This window comes from Hyperolius riggenbachi, chromosome 8 (genome assembly GCF_040937935.1).
Source record: "Hyperolius riggenbachi isolate aHypRig1 chromosome 8, aHypRig1.pri, whole genome shotgun sequence".
NCBI classification, from domain to species: Eukaryota; Metazoa; Chordata; class Amphibia; order Anura; family Hyperoliidae; genus Hyperolius; species Hyperolius riggenbachi.
Window position 1 is genome coordinate 137,415,654 of NC_090653.1, and position 14,868 is coordinate 137,430,521.

Genomic DNA, 14,868 nt, shown 5'->3' on the forward strand with positions numbered 1-14,868 from the left:
TTGTGTAATAGTGCCTCTGCAATGAGAGGGATATGGAGGCTATTGTATTTATTTACCTTTAAAGAGACCCCGAGGTGGGTTTGAAGAATGTTATCTGCATACAGAGGCTGGATCTGCCTATACAGCCCAGCCTCTGTTGCTATCCCAAACCCCCCTAAAGTCCCCCTGCACTCTGCAATCCCTCATAAATCACAGCCGTGCTGTGAGGCTGTGTTTACATCTGTAGTGTCAGTCTCAGCTGCTCCCCCGCCTCCTGCATAGCTCCGGTCCCTGCCCCCGTCCCTTCCCTCCAATCAGCAGGGAGGGAAAGGATGCAGGCGGGGACTGGAGTTCTGCAGGAGGCGGGGAGAGCAGCAGACTGACACTATAGAGATAAACACAGCCAGCTCTGGCAAGCTGTTTGTCAGCAGAGTGGCTGTGATTTATGAGGGATTGCAGAGTGCAGGGGGACCTTAGGGGGGTTTGGGATAGCAACAGAGGCTGGGCTGTATAGGCAGATCCAGCCTCTGTATGCAGATAATATTCTTCAAACCCACCTCGGGTTCTCTTTAAAGGCCTAGTTTAGCTCTCATTTGAATGCATATGGTAATTACATTTGCATTCAGTAGAAATCCACATTTTTTTGTATATTGCACACTTGCATTTTCCTGGCTGGGTTCTGTAGATCCTTTTTTCTTTTGAGCACCATTTTTTAGACAGAGCAGGATCCAGGTTGTTGTTAAAGTTCCTCTCCTTATTTTATTACCAGCCACATGTCAAGGAGGATCTCTACTGCTGAGAGAAAAGCTCTTTGCTCCAGCACAGTAGTCCAGCAGCCCAACAGTGACTTATTATTCTTTATAATCAGTCTTTATAAAATAATGATTAAAATGTTTTCTTATTCCAGGAGGTGCAAGATGATGACAAAATACATTTGTTTTATATATATGCATTGGAGAGGATTTTGGAAGGGATTTAATGCTTTGTTACACACTGAGCAGGGACATGGAAAAAGACTGCGGAGCTGTACAGCTGCAGTGCTGACCACAAAGCATTAAACTCTCTATGGAGTGGTGGGTGGAGTCAGGTGAAGTGCTCTTGGCTTGGGAAGCAACTCTCACTCTTTTGGCAAGGATAAACGCAAACGTTTCCAAAAGAAGTACCAGGGGAAAGTACTACTAATCTAAGTTCAAAGGACAGCCCTATGAGGTACTAGAGGTCAACAGTTGTAAAGTGCACAACACCTAATATACAATACACGTAAAGAGACTGCCCCCCATGAGTCAGTGTGGGAGACTCACATGCCCCACAGGTGTGCTCGGGTTCTCACTGATCCCTCACCTCCCTAATATGTGAATCGTAGGGAGAGGTGTAGCTATCTCACACACATGTAGGGCTAAGCAGTGACAGATGCAGGTCAGTGAAACCAATGGGTGAAAGATCACTGCCCCAATCCCAAGAGCTCTGACTTGGGCTGCTGCTGCTGGGAATTTTGTTGGTGCGGGGTCTAATGCCTCTATTGTATATTGTTGCACTGTACACTATCTTTCCTGATGAAGCCTTTTGGGGTGAAACATGCAAAACTAGTGTCACTGGGTACATTTGCATCCTCTTATGTTATTCCCTCAGTTTAGTGAACAGTAGACTTTGTACAGGGCCTTGTTGTGTCCAATTGGGGCAGTGATCTTTCACTCATTGGTTACACTGACCTGCATCTGTCACTGCTCAGCCCTACATGTGTGTGAGGTAGCTATGTTTAAGAAATAAGAATTGTTTAAGAAAATAAATATGAATTCCTCAAGATCCGCACCATCAAGTATAAATCTTTGTTAATCAAAAGTTAAAACATGATAAAACAGCATGGGTCAATGGTAGATAACGCGCAGGCATTTCGGACTTCCACAGTCCTTTCTCAAATCATCATGTGGGTTCATGATGATTTGAGAAAGGACTGTGGAAGTCCGAAACGCTTGTACGTCATCTACCATTGACCCATGCTGTTTTATCATGTTTTAAGTTTTGATTAATAAAGATTTATACTTGATGGTGCAAATCTTGAGGAATTCACTACGAGCACTCATTACTCCAGAGTGGATCCCTGCACATCACACATTCCCATCGGTGCAAGAACAAGTTTGATAAGAAAATAAATATGGCAGCATCCATATTCATCTCGCTTCAGTTGTCCTTTAAAGATACATATACAGTATCTTAAAAATAATGAAACGAAGCTCTGGCACACATTTGCTTACTAACTAGCAATAAATACATGCACCTTTAGTATATCATTGTACTTTAAAATGACAATAAGAATTGTGCAACTGTATCATCCTTGCAGCACACATCCAATCAAACATTATTAACAGACATTACGGTAATTGCCAAGGAATCTCATGGAACCAGCCAATAAGGTATGAGTGCACAAATGACAACCTCTTTACAATAGTACAAATAAAATAGATAAGTTCCACTGTGATCCAAAATGATACAGATGAAAGCGATTCAGTGGAGATGCAGTTTAATGTAGACTTATGCTGTTTTCTCAGTTGGGGCTGTCTGCAATCACCCTGCATCCTCAAGGAGAATTCCCCATGTTTGTTGTATACATACTGTAAATTAGCATTTATCTTTAAAGTGTAACTATCCCCTTGCATAGGGAGATAATCATTTTTTGGCCGTGGATTCTAGAGAAAACCTGTGTGAGTCCTGGATTACACACGGTGATTGTCTCTTTATGGACTCTTTTTATGTAATTAGTTTGAGAAAAAGTCACTGGGAAGCTGCGCCTGTGTGAATCCTCCTTTTTTCAGAATTATTGTGGATGAGAAGAGTATATTTTATTCGTACTATTGTGAGGAGGTTGCCCGTGTCTATTCATTTTGTTGGATGTATACATGACACCCTTTTGGTTTTCTTGTTGTTCTTTTTAACTCTTGAGTTGCTAGCTATTGAGGAAGTTACTGTTCTACAATTCTTGGGTAAAGGGGTTATCTTTAATTATAATGATATAATAGGGTTTTATATATTTTCTGGTTAAATGTTAAGCAATTTCGCATTTGTATTATTTTTGAGTATATCTGTGACACAGTGTTAAAGCTATTAAAGAATTCATGATCCCAGTCACCTCCCATTCTTTGACATGGTTGCAGATCTCTTATTCATATTTTTGCTGGCTTCCAATATCCACTTTTTGGCTGGATTCCTTTCTCTTATCCAGTATCAACACACATATGTAAATGTAGAATCTGATTGCTTGGTTAGCGGAGTGCCCAGATGTGACCTTTCTTGTGTAAAGTGAGGTTTCAGCAGCTCATTATCTGGCCAGATAAATGGTAGCATTACAGCTTATAGCACACCTGACCCGAGGCAAAGCTACTTAAGACAAACACAGAGGTATCGTCATCCTGGATCCACATGACTCTGTGCATTTTACATTCATATCCTTTCCTTGTTCCCCCTGCCTCTCTGGTCCCCATAATTACTCCTTGAAAATCTTGACTTTTGGCTACTTGACAACTGACTTTTACAACTGCCAATAAGGATTGGAAGGGCCTTATGCTGGGTACACACGATGAGATTTCCCGTTCGATTCCCGGATCGATTCGATTAAATCAAACATGTTCGATTGGATTTCGATCGATTTTTTCATGATAGGTATGCAAAATCGACGGAAAAAACGATCGAAATCCAATCGAACATGTTTGATTTAATCGAATCGATCCGGGAATCGAACGGGAAATCTCATCGTGTGTACCCAGCATTAGGCTGCACTGGCCAGAGCTTCCTTTCTGGACATCATAGCTAGGAGTAAGAGGCAAACAGGTAATTATACCTAAATATGTAAGCATGACAAGTGTAACGCAGGAATACTATGGGACTCCACTTTCATTATCGTAAGCTTTTCCCATGTAATGCTCTACACCCTAGGTTCTAAACCCGTGGTACGCATACCCCAGAGGAAACTTCTGATGGTTCCATTGGGTACTCAGGCTTGATATACTTATCCAAGAATAAGAAATTTAGAGTTTTAGAAAACACCAATTTAGTATTTCAGCTAATTAAAAGCAATAGTAAATTCTTGAAATTGGTTTCGAACCAATTATGTGCTACAATTAAATATATATTTGTCAAGGGGTACTTGTCATAATGTTTACTATGCTAGGGGGTACTTGGTGAGTAGAGATGGCCCGAACCTCCGATTTTTGGTTTGCGAACTTCCGCAAAAGTTTGGTTCGCGCAGACTTTCGCGAACAGCAATAGACTTGAATGGGGAGGCGAACTTTGAAAACTAGAAAAATGTATGCTGGCCACAAAAGTGATGGAAAAGATGTTTCAAGGGGCCTAACACCTGGAGGGGGCATGTTGGAGTGAGATAAATGCCAAAAGTCCCAGGGAGAAATCTGGATTTGACGCAAAGCAGCGTTTTAAGGGCAGAAATCACATTGAATGCTAAATTGCAGGTCTAACGTGCTTTAAAACATCTTGCATGTGTATACATCAATCAGGGAGTGTAATTAGAGTATGGCTTCACACTGACACACCAAACTCACTGTGTAACGCACCGCAAACAGCTGTTTGTGTTGTGACGGCCGTGCTGGACTGGTGCGCACTATGGCGAGATTGCTCTTCCTCAGTGATATCAGGTAATGTCTGACTGCCTTATCAACTTTCGATGGTTCTTTCTCTACCATTGTTAAAGCTTACATCTATTTTTTTAAATACTTGTTCTGCTTGCTGTTCAGTACCTGCAACGAGAATCTTTTATGGAGGGCAAGTCTGCCATTGTGAGTGACCACAGGTAATGGCCGGGGAATCAGGGTTCGATTCCGGTCCGGAGCGGGAGCCTGAGAACTGGCTACCACCACCGCACATCCAAGTAAGGACCCATTTGCTGTATAAGTAATGTACCTGCCCTGACCGTGCTTTGCAGACCAAGGCAAGAAACGGCTACCACCACCACACATCCAAGGAAGGCAGCAGGCATGCTGTGGGCAAAGGAGCAGGAAGGGCTACCACACATCCAAGGAAGGCAGCAGGCATGGCATGCATGTCCCGAGGTAGTGACCAAAAATAACAATACAGGAGGACTTTCGAGGCCCTGCTGTATATGACACTGATCGACTTTACTACCTGTAACGAGAATCTGTTATGGAGGGCAAGTCTGTTATCCATTCAAGTGAAAGGTATGCACTGACTGCCAGGTATAATACAATGTGCAGTCACAGATGCAGTGAAAGGTATGCAGTGACTGCAAACAGGTGTTTGTGTAGTGACGGCCGTGCTGGACTGGTGCACACCATGGCGAGAGTGTAGGTGATGGCGGCTTTCCAGCCTATATGGTCGCCGGGCTGAGGTAGCTGAATGACAGAACAGTGACTGTCCAGCTGATCAAATTTGGTCTGTCCACAATGAAGCAATGACCTTATTATCTTGGGTGTGCCCACCTCCCCCCCCCCCCCCCGAGACACTCATATAGCCGGTGGTCATTGTTTCATTGTGATACGCAAGCCCGTTCACCGCAGCAAGGTAATGATCATGAAGGGGAATTGGCACATGTACATGCCTTTTGTTTTGTTGTTGCAGCTGCAGTGTAGCCAGAAAAATTAGGCAGGCATGTACACGCACCAGAAAAATTAGTATAGCGGCCGCTGCCACCTGGAATCCTGGACCCTGTTGGTGGTGGCGGAGAAGGCAGTCAAGCAGCCTGCGGGCAGAGGTGCTGTGTGGGGAGCGACTTAAACTTGGGGCAGGCAGAGATGCTGTGTGTGGGGACTGACATAGTCTTCAAGCGGGCAGTAGCCCTCCGGGATCCATGCCTCATTCATTTTGATAAAGGTCAGGTACTGAACACTTTTGTGACTTAGGCAACTTCTCTTCTCATTGACATTTCCTCCAGCTGCGCTGAAGGTCCTTTCTGACAGGAAGCTTGAGGCAGGGCAAGACAGAAGTTGGATGGCAAATTGTGACAGCTCTAGGCACAGGTCAAGCTTGTGCACCCAGTAGTCCAAGGGTTCATCGCTGCTCACAGTGTCTACATCCACACTTAAGGCCAGGTAGTTGGCTACCTGCCGATCCAGGCGTTGGTGGAGGGTGGATCCGGAAGCGCTAAGGCGAGGCGTTGGACTAAAGAATGTCCGCATGTCTGACATCACCATGAGATCGCTGGAGCGTCCTGTCCTTGCCTGCGTGAACATGGGAGAAGGATTACTGGCAGTGGTACCTTTATTCTGTTGTGCTATGACATCACGCTTAAAGCGGATCCGAGATGAAAAACTAACTATAACAAGTAACTTGTCTAATTATCTTATCTAAAGTTTAAATAGTTTACACAGCAAATCTAGCTGCAAACAGCTTTAATAGAATATGATTGATTATTCCTGTGATACAATGACAGCAGCCATGTTGTTTGTAAACATTACACAGAAGCAGACTTATCTGCATCTTGAGCATCTTGAGCAAAAAAAACACTTCCTCAGTGACGTCAGGTAAGTCCTCCGCCTCCCCCCAGCCACGAACAATACCACCGGAACGTTGAGCAGCACAAGCCCCCTGCGACGCCTGCTGCGGTTGTTCTTCTGCCGCGGCCTCCTCCTCCTCCTTCAAAGAAACACCTTCGTCATCATCTGAGTCTGACTCCTCTTCCCCACATGACTCTTCCTCCTCCTCCCCCCTCTGTGCTGCCGCAGGTGTTGAGGAAACATCTGGTTCTGCTGAAAATTGCTTCCACAACTGTTCCTCTTCACGTTCCTCCACAGCTTGATCCACCACTCTATGCATGGCACACTCCAGGAAGTAAGCATACGGGATCAAGTCGCTGATGGTGCCTTCACTGTGACTCACCAGGTTGGTCACCTCCTCAAACGGCCGCATGAGCCTGCATGCATTTCGCATAAGTGTCCAGTTGTTGGGCCAGAACGTCCCCATCTCCCCAGATTGTGTCCTTCTACTGAAATTGTAGAGGTACTGGGTGACGGCTTTCTCCTGTTCTAGCAGGCAAAAGAACAAAAGGAGGGTTGAATTCCAGTGAGTCGGGCTATCGCAAATGAGGCGTCTCACCGGCAAGTTGTTTATCCGCTGAATCTCGACAAAGTGTGCCATGGCCGTGTAAGACCGCCTGAAATGCCCACACAACTTCCTGGCCTGCTTCAGGATGTCCTCTAAGCCTGGGTCCTTTGACACAAATCTAATGACTAGATTCAGCACATGTGCCATGCAGGGTACATGTATCCGCTTTCCCAAATTCAACGCGGAAATAAGATTGCTGCCATTGTCACACACCACGTTGCCGATCTCCAGCTGGTGTGGGGTCAGCCACTGATCCACCTGTTTGTTAAGAGCAGCCAGGATAGCTGGTCCAGTGTGACTCTCTGCTTTGAGGCAAGACATGTCTAAGATGGCGTGACACCATCGTACCTGGCATGCAGCATAGGCGCTGGGGCTGTGTAGCTGGAGAGGAGATTGCAGCACCAGTAGAGTTGAACTGCCACTCAGCCAAGGAGGAGGAGGATGACGACAGCGAAGAGGATGTAGCAGGAGGAGAGGAGGTGGCAGGAGGCCTGCCTGCAAGCCGTGGAGGTGTCACAAGTTGGTCCGCTGCACAGCCACATACTCCCTGCTTGCCATCGGTCACCAGGTTGACCCAAGGGCTGTGTAAGTAATGCAGCGGCCCTGACCGTGCTTGGCAGACCAGGCATCCGTGGTCAGGTGGACCCTTGACCCAATGCTGTTTGCCAGAGAGGACACCACTTGCCTCTCAACTTCACGGTACAGTTTAGGTATCGCCTTTTTAGAGAAATAATTGCGACGTGGCGTCTTCCACTGCGGTGTCCCAATGGCCACAAATTTACGGAAGGCCTCAGAGTCCACCAGCTGGTATGGTAACAGCTGGCGAGCAAACAGTACCGCCAAGCCAGCTGTCAGACGCTGGGCAAGAGGGTGACTGGCAGAAATTGGCTTCTTCTGCTCAAAGATTACCTTCACAGACACCTGGCTGCTGTGGGCAGAGGAGCAGTAACCGCTCAAGGCCAGAGGCAGAGTGGAGGAGGGTGGCTGTGAAGGTGCAAGGGAGAAAGCGGCTGAAGATGATGCACCTGAAGGAGGAAGAGAAGAAGGAGGGTGGCTTTTCTTTTGTGTGCTGCTTTTGCTCAGGTGCTCTTCCCACTGCAGTTTGTGCCTTCGTAAGGCACTTGCCCCTACGTGGGTGTTGGCCTTTCCACGGCTCAATTTTTGGAGGCAGAGAGAACAGCTGGAATTGCTCCGATTTGAGGCAAACACATTAAAAAATTTCCAAACCGCTGAGCCCCCCTGGGGTTATGGCTCTATGGTGGCATCAGCAGCTGACGTTGAAGTGCATGTTGGCTGGCTGTACATAGTTGGCGATACATGGTGCCGGACACTGCCACCAGCTGTTTCTGACAACAAGCTCCCCCTGCTTCTTTCAGGAACTCGTCTCCTTCTACTCCTCTCTGACTCCCCCTCTTAACTGTCCCCCTGTTCATTCCCTCTATTGGAAACATACGTGGGATCCGTATCATCGTCATCATCATAATCATCCTGCCCAGCTTCGCTTGCCTCAGACACCTCCAAAACTGCACCAACAGCAGGTACTTCATTATCCCCCTCCACACACAGCCTAGTGTCGCCTAAGTCAGACATATGACGTGGTGTAACTTGCTTAGCGCCTTCATCTGGTTGTAACAATAATGGATGTGCATCAGTGATTTCCCCACCAAATAACTCCTGCGAACTGTCAAATGTAGCGGATGTGGTACTTGGAGTAGCGCTGGTGGCTGCGGAAGATGAGGTGTTCTGTGTTAAATAGTCAACCACGTCCTGACAATCTTGGGAGTTGATGGGACGTGCCTCCTTCTGAGCACTGTACTTTGGTCCAGGGCCGCACAAAATCACATCACCACGACCTCGCACAGACCTGCCGGGTGGCCTTCCTCTGGGTCTGCCTCTACCTCTGCCTCTACCTGTTTTGTCCGTTTTGTCCATATTGGGGGGGGTAAAGTGAAAGGTATGCCCTGACTTGAGTAATACAATGTGCAGTCACACAGGTGCAGTTAACAGGTATACACGGAGCGGTATATAACACTGTGTACGCTCACGTAGGTGGGTGGGTGCACTGAAGTGAACAACAGGTAGTAGTAGGTATATGCGATGATGGGTATTACAATGTGCACCTGTCACACACAGACAGGTACCGGACAGGCACAGTGACACTGCGTGCACTCACGTAGGTGGGTGGGTGCACAGTGAACAACAGGTAGGTATATGCAGTGGGTATTACAATGTGCACCTGACACACACAGACAGGTACAGGACAGGCACAGTGACACTGCGTGCGCTCACGTGGGTGGGTGGGTGCACAGTGAACAACAGGTAGGTATATGCAGTGGGTATTACAATGTGCACCTGTCACACACATAGGTAGTAGTCACTGAATGTGCTGGGCCTGGCAGTGGCACACACACAGTAGGAATTACCAAGGCTGTCTATGCAACACAAGTGTCAGTGGGACACACAGAAAAAAAAATAGATCACAAGAACAAGATTAGCTCTCAAAAGAGCTGTTGCGGGGTGCTTTTTTAGTAATAATAATCAGCAAGGAGCAAGCTAACAAGCCTACAAGAGCCCTAACCAAGATTTCCTTATGAGAGTCTGCAGCAGCTATCCCTTCACTAATTACTGCAGGTACATGAGTGAGTGAAAAGCCTGACGCTGCCTTTTATAGGGGAAGGGGGGGCTCCAGGAGGGAGTGTAGCCTGATTGGCTACAATGTGCCTGCTGACTGTGATGTAGAGGGTCAAAGTTGAGACAACATACTCCATAAAGTGCTGTGGAAGATGTTGGCGCTATATAAATACTTAATAATAATAAATAATAATAAATAATAATAATGTTAGATGTTAGATGTTCTGTAAGTGAACATTGTGTAACAGAGTGGTGTCCTTAGGAAGAAACGTTTTCAGGGTGTCACACTCTTCCCTATATGTTACCTGCTTTTGTGTTGCAGAAAGTATCTTAAAAAAATACTCAGTTTATATATGTAGTAATTTCAACGGCTTTACTTTTTGACTTAACTGCCGTTTCCTTTGTTGTATCAATTAGGCGGCTTTCATTCGAGATGTCATGATGCCAGGAGAGTGGGATGTTTGTGTTACATCCTATGAAATGGTCATACGAGAAAAATCTGTTTTCAAGAAGTTCAACTGGAGGTACTTGGTCATTGATGAGGCTCACAGAATAAAGAATGAGAAGTCAAAGGTCTGTTCCTTACCAAGTGAAGATAAACTTTATATCAGTTTAACCTATGTGTATTTGTTTAATGCTTATCTGGTAATTGCTTTAGTGATACCATAGCGGAGATGAACTCATACAATGTTCAAAAGCTAAAAATCAAAAACCCCTTAGGCCCGGTTTACATTTGCGGTTTTTACCAAAATGGACCAGATGTCTGTTATCTCTTTGAAAAACAGATCCGGATAGCAACCGGATCCGGTCCGGATGCAACCGGTTGCAATCCGGATCCGGTAAGGATCCGGTCCGTTTGCATCCGGATTTTCATCCGTTACGGATCCGGTTGCTATCCGGATCTGTTTTTTAAAGAGATAACAGCCTATATAAATTCCTGGGGTCTGGGAGGTCAGCAGAAGCCCTGGAGTCATTGTTAGAGACAGCCTGACATGTGGAAGCCATCCTTGGATAGAGAGACTGCAGTTTGGACCATGGATCCAGTGTATTTTTACTCATTTTACCTGGGAATTGTCTCCTTTTTAATTTTTTTTTTTTTTTTTAACAGTAAAATTTTTATTTTTCAAAAAAGGACATTACAACACATTGTAAGAGAACAGTAAAGTACAGGTGTGGTTATCATACAAGACAGTCCATCGGGAAAATTCCTGATATAAACTCACTTAAATGTCAGGTATAGTACAGTTACATAAATACCATTATAGTATCAGATTAGTGTTATATAATAAGTTGGCAGTATCCAGTAACCACCCTGTATAGAGGAAGACATAAGTAGAAAAGAGATGAGGAAAAAAAAGAAGAGAAAGAAAGAAAAAGTGACCGTCTGTACCCCGACTCGCCCCCGACCCCCCACCCCCATATAATCTAATCCTTGTAGATCCGAGATGTCAGAACTATTATATCAGTATTGGGATAAATTCAGAGTCCGTAGGGTCCATAACTCTGGTTTCCCATATCCCCCAGATTTTATAGTACTTCTTTGGGCATCTCCTATTCAGGTATGTAGTTTTATATAGGGGCAGAGAAGAGTTAATAGATTTTGCCCATATTCCCAATGTAGGAACGGAAGATTTTTTCCATAGTTTGAGTATTTCTTTGCGGGCCTGGAAACAGAGGGTTTTAACCAGTATCTGTTTGTGATGAGTTAATGTGTCCTCCTCCATTTTCCCTAGTAGCAGGAGACCTGGATCCAGCAGGAGAGTAACCTTCAATAATTTATTAATTACTGATAGAACATCCTTCCAAAAGGGAATAATTTTAGGGCACGTCCAGAACATATGCACAAAGGAACCTGTCTCCTTTTTAATTTTTACCTACTACTATGCTCCCACAGTCTTTTGCACAGCCTGACATTGCTGTGGTCTTGGCACCCCTTGTCCCACAGGGCAGGTAGCTGCTGCACCTGTACAATCAGGTCCTCAGGTGTGAAAGTCCTGACCTCTTCTTGTGACATGGTCCCAAATAGCTCCAGCAAGAACTCACTGCTGCTCCACTCCTCAAATGCTGGGCCCATGTGTCACCATCCAAAATGGCCGCTATCACCATAGAAAACGCTACGGAAGTGGGGTACATAGGCCGGATTTTATAGCCAGTGTGTTGTGTCATTTCAGTTTCTCATTGGTTTCTGCTGTGCGGATGGTGTAGTCAGGATCCGGTCCGGGTGCGGCGGCCGGATGAAGCGTACGGCAAAAATAGAGCAGGTTGGAAAAATCCGGACCGTAGCCCAGAGTCCGGATCCGGTCAGGATCCGGTTAGTGAGGAACGGACGAGTGTGTACGGATCCATAGAGTTACATTGGATCGCCGAACGTCCATTCCGTTTGTACAGTATACGGTCCGGATCCGGTCCAGGAAAATCCTGACAGCGAACGCCAATGTGAACCAGGCCTTAGGGGGATGCTCAACCTGGTGTTAGAAAAATGGTTTACTAAAAACATGTATTGCAATTCACACAAAACAAAAATCACAAAAATATTTAAAACTAGAAGATGGACTACTAAACAGTCTCCCAGTATCTTAAATGCAAACAGAATCTCAGAAAATGTGTATGCCTTTTTCACTTTTCTACATATGGTGCCAGCCTGAATTTGATGCAGCAACCCACTTATCAGACATTTTAAACAAAGGTGGAACAGTAGCTAGGTAGTAGATTTGTATTTTCTAATTATAATACTGTAATAATGTGCAATATAGTCAAAGCTAGTTTGGTTGCACTTTAACTTACTGAGCTTAGTTCAGTCTAAAGTCAGTGGACATTTGTTCAGTCAAATTTAGTCTCTAGTCAGCTTGAGATCTCAAAAATCTGTAGCTCAACGCCTGATTCCTTCTCCAGCTGGGATGCTCCGGCATTGCTAGAGCTCGGAATCCTCTTGGACAAATCTGACTTGCTTGGCTTCAGTTTTGCAAAACAGCCAGAGTCTTGCCATCTCTAGGTAGGTTAAATGAGTGAGTGTAGGCAGTACTGAGGGTTTCCTATAGGTTCAGGAACCAGAGGCGGGACAAGGTCCTCCAGCACCCAAGGCTGAGACACCAAAATGCGCCCCTCCATCCCTGCCACCCCAGCCGTCACACACTGATTGCTATTAGACTAAGAGGTGCCACAGGGCCCACAACTTCTCCAACACCTTAATATCTAGTTATCTGGCTTGCAGTCACTGCTATGTATCCCCTTTTCTTATTTCTTTCTGCTTCAAACACAATTAGGAATGACAGCTGAATGAATTGTGCGCCCCCTCCTACACTGCGCCCTGAGGCTGGAGCCTCTCCAGCCTATGCCTCGGCCCGGCCCTGTCAGGAACCAATGACTTGATATCAACATTTAAATATCTACCCAAAAGAGCTATGACAGTAAAAATACAATGCAGCATTCACTGGTAAATAATAAGTAATAATAAACATTTCAGTTACTTAGTTTAGCATAAGTTCTGTTATCCAGAACTCACATCCACACTACATGCGGTTGCAGAACGCAATCCACAGTCCGGGCTCTGGTTTTCAAAAACCAGAACAGAAGGGAGACGAAAACGGATCCGTGCTGCATTCTTGCAGCATGTTTCCAGTCCGTTTTAACTCGTTCCATGCCCATGGGTGGGAGGGCCGCCATGCTGGAGGGGGTAGCAGGCAGGAAGGGGGCCCCCGGGCACATCGGCATGGAGGGCAGCCGGACCCCCACCCTCCCTCACCTGGGTGCCCCATTCCGCGTTTCCCTCCGCGTAGCCCTGTCAGCTAGCGGCGAGCAGGGAACTCACTCATGCGACCCAATGAAGTACAGATGATGTCATTGCAGGAAGTGATGCGGCATGCGGTGGAACGCAAAGAATTGAGTACGTTCCCTGCTCGCTGATAGATACAGTTTAAAGGAAATTAGCTGGAGGGGGTGCGGGTACGACCCCCCCCCTCCCCTAGCTGTGCTAGCTGCCCCCCTTCCTGCCTGCTACCCCCTCCAGCATAGAGGTTCCCTCCCCACTCACACACAGGGCTGGGACACGGGTAACGGATTCGTTTCTGTGTCCAAAGCTGTCTGTGTAGAGGGAGATCAGTTTTTGCATTGGGTTTCACTACCTCTGCGTGCATCTGGGGTCCGTGAAAACCCTGCAAATCCGGACCCTCCATTCAGTTTTTTAAAGCACATCCCCTGGATCACCCACAGATCAGTTTTTGAAGTGGGTTAAGATGGCTGCTATTTTTAACATTTGTATCTGTGGCTCCGGTTTTGTGGCCCAAATGGGAACCGAGCCTTAGCCAGATATCTCAAGCAACCTGAAAAATGATCCCAGCCTTGCAGGATTCACACAGCTATTTGTACAATACAGTGTACAGTAAAGAAACTATTACATTAGATTTGTGTTTATTTGTCTTTATTTCTTTATTATTAATGTATTTCAACATTAATTCAGTGTTTATGGTTTGATTATTACTGTAGTTAGTTAGGCCTATGTTTTAATAGTGACTCTCAAGTAAACAAAAGCTACTATTATCCAGCATATATTAACCACCAGAGGTGCTGGATCACTGAGACTCGTAATTATACACTTTTCTCCTTTATAATCTTCATGTTTTTGCCATGTTTTGTTTTCATACTTTATATGTAACACAACTGTTAGTAGTAAATATAAAAGGTTTCTTTTGTGTGTTACTTTGTAGCTGTCTGAGATTGTCCGGGAGTTTAAGACAACAAACCGATTATTACTGACCGGCACACCTCTGCAGAATAACCTCCACGAGTTGTGGGCATTGCTGAATTTCCTTCTACCCGATGTATTTAATTCAGCAGATGTAAGTGCCTTCCCTAAATAGGATTATATTATTATTGCCATTGACAGTGTGAGTGATGAATGTCTTATTGACTGAAAACTTGTATCATATTTACACATTAATCAAAGTGCTGTTTTCACAAATACTTATAACTTTGCCAGGTTTACTTTAAAAGCTCCTGCTGCCTCTTACTGCAGTCCAGCAATACAAGTGCAAGTATATGCATAGTTAATGTGTGGTTTGAGATATCACTAGAATAAGAAAAAAATAAGGGTAAGTCCCTGTTCTTGCGAGCTTACGAGCTCCCTGTTATTTTGAATGACTATCCAATCTCCTAAAGGCAGCCTCAATTGGAAGAAATGATCAGACTGTTGTCAAC

The 14,868-nt window shown here is 45.3% G+C and overlaps 1 protein-coding gene across 5 annotated transcripts in view; it reads left to right on the top strand.

Moving 5' to 3' along the window:
- Positions 1 to 14,868, top strand: part of SMARCA1 (SWI/SNF related, matrix associated, actin dependent regulator of chromatin, subfamily a, member 1) — a 254,961-nt gene that overhangs the window by 97,064 nt on the left and 143,029 nt on the right. For all 5 annotated transcript variants that reach the window (XM_068251160.1, XM_068251157.1, XM_068251159.1 and 2 more), the window contains 2 exons: positions 10,093 to 10,248; positions 14,379 to 14,510. In XM_068251160.1, the coding sequence (XP_068107261.1) occupies positions 10,093 to 10,248; positions 14,379 to 14,510 (288 nt within the window). The remainder of the gene's footprint in view (positions 1 to 10,092; positions 10,249 to 14,378; positions 14,511 to 14,868) is intronic.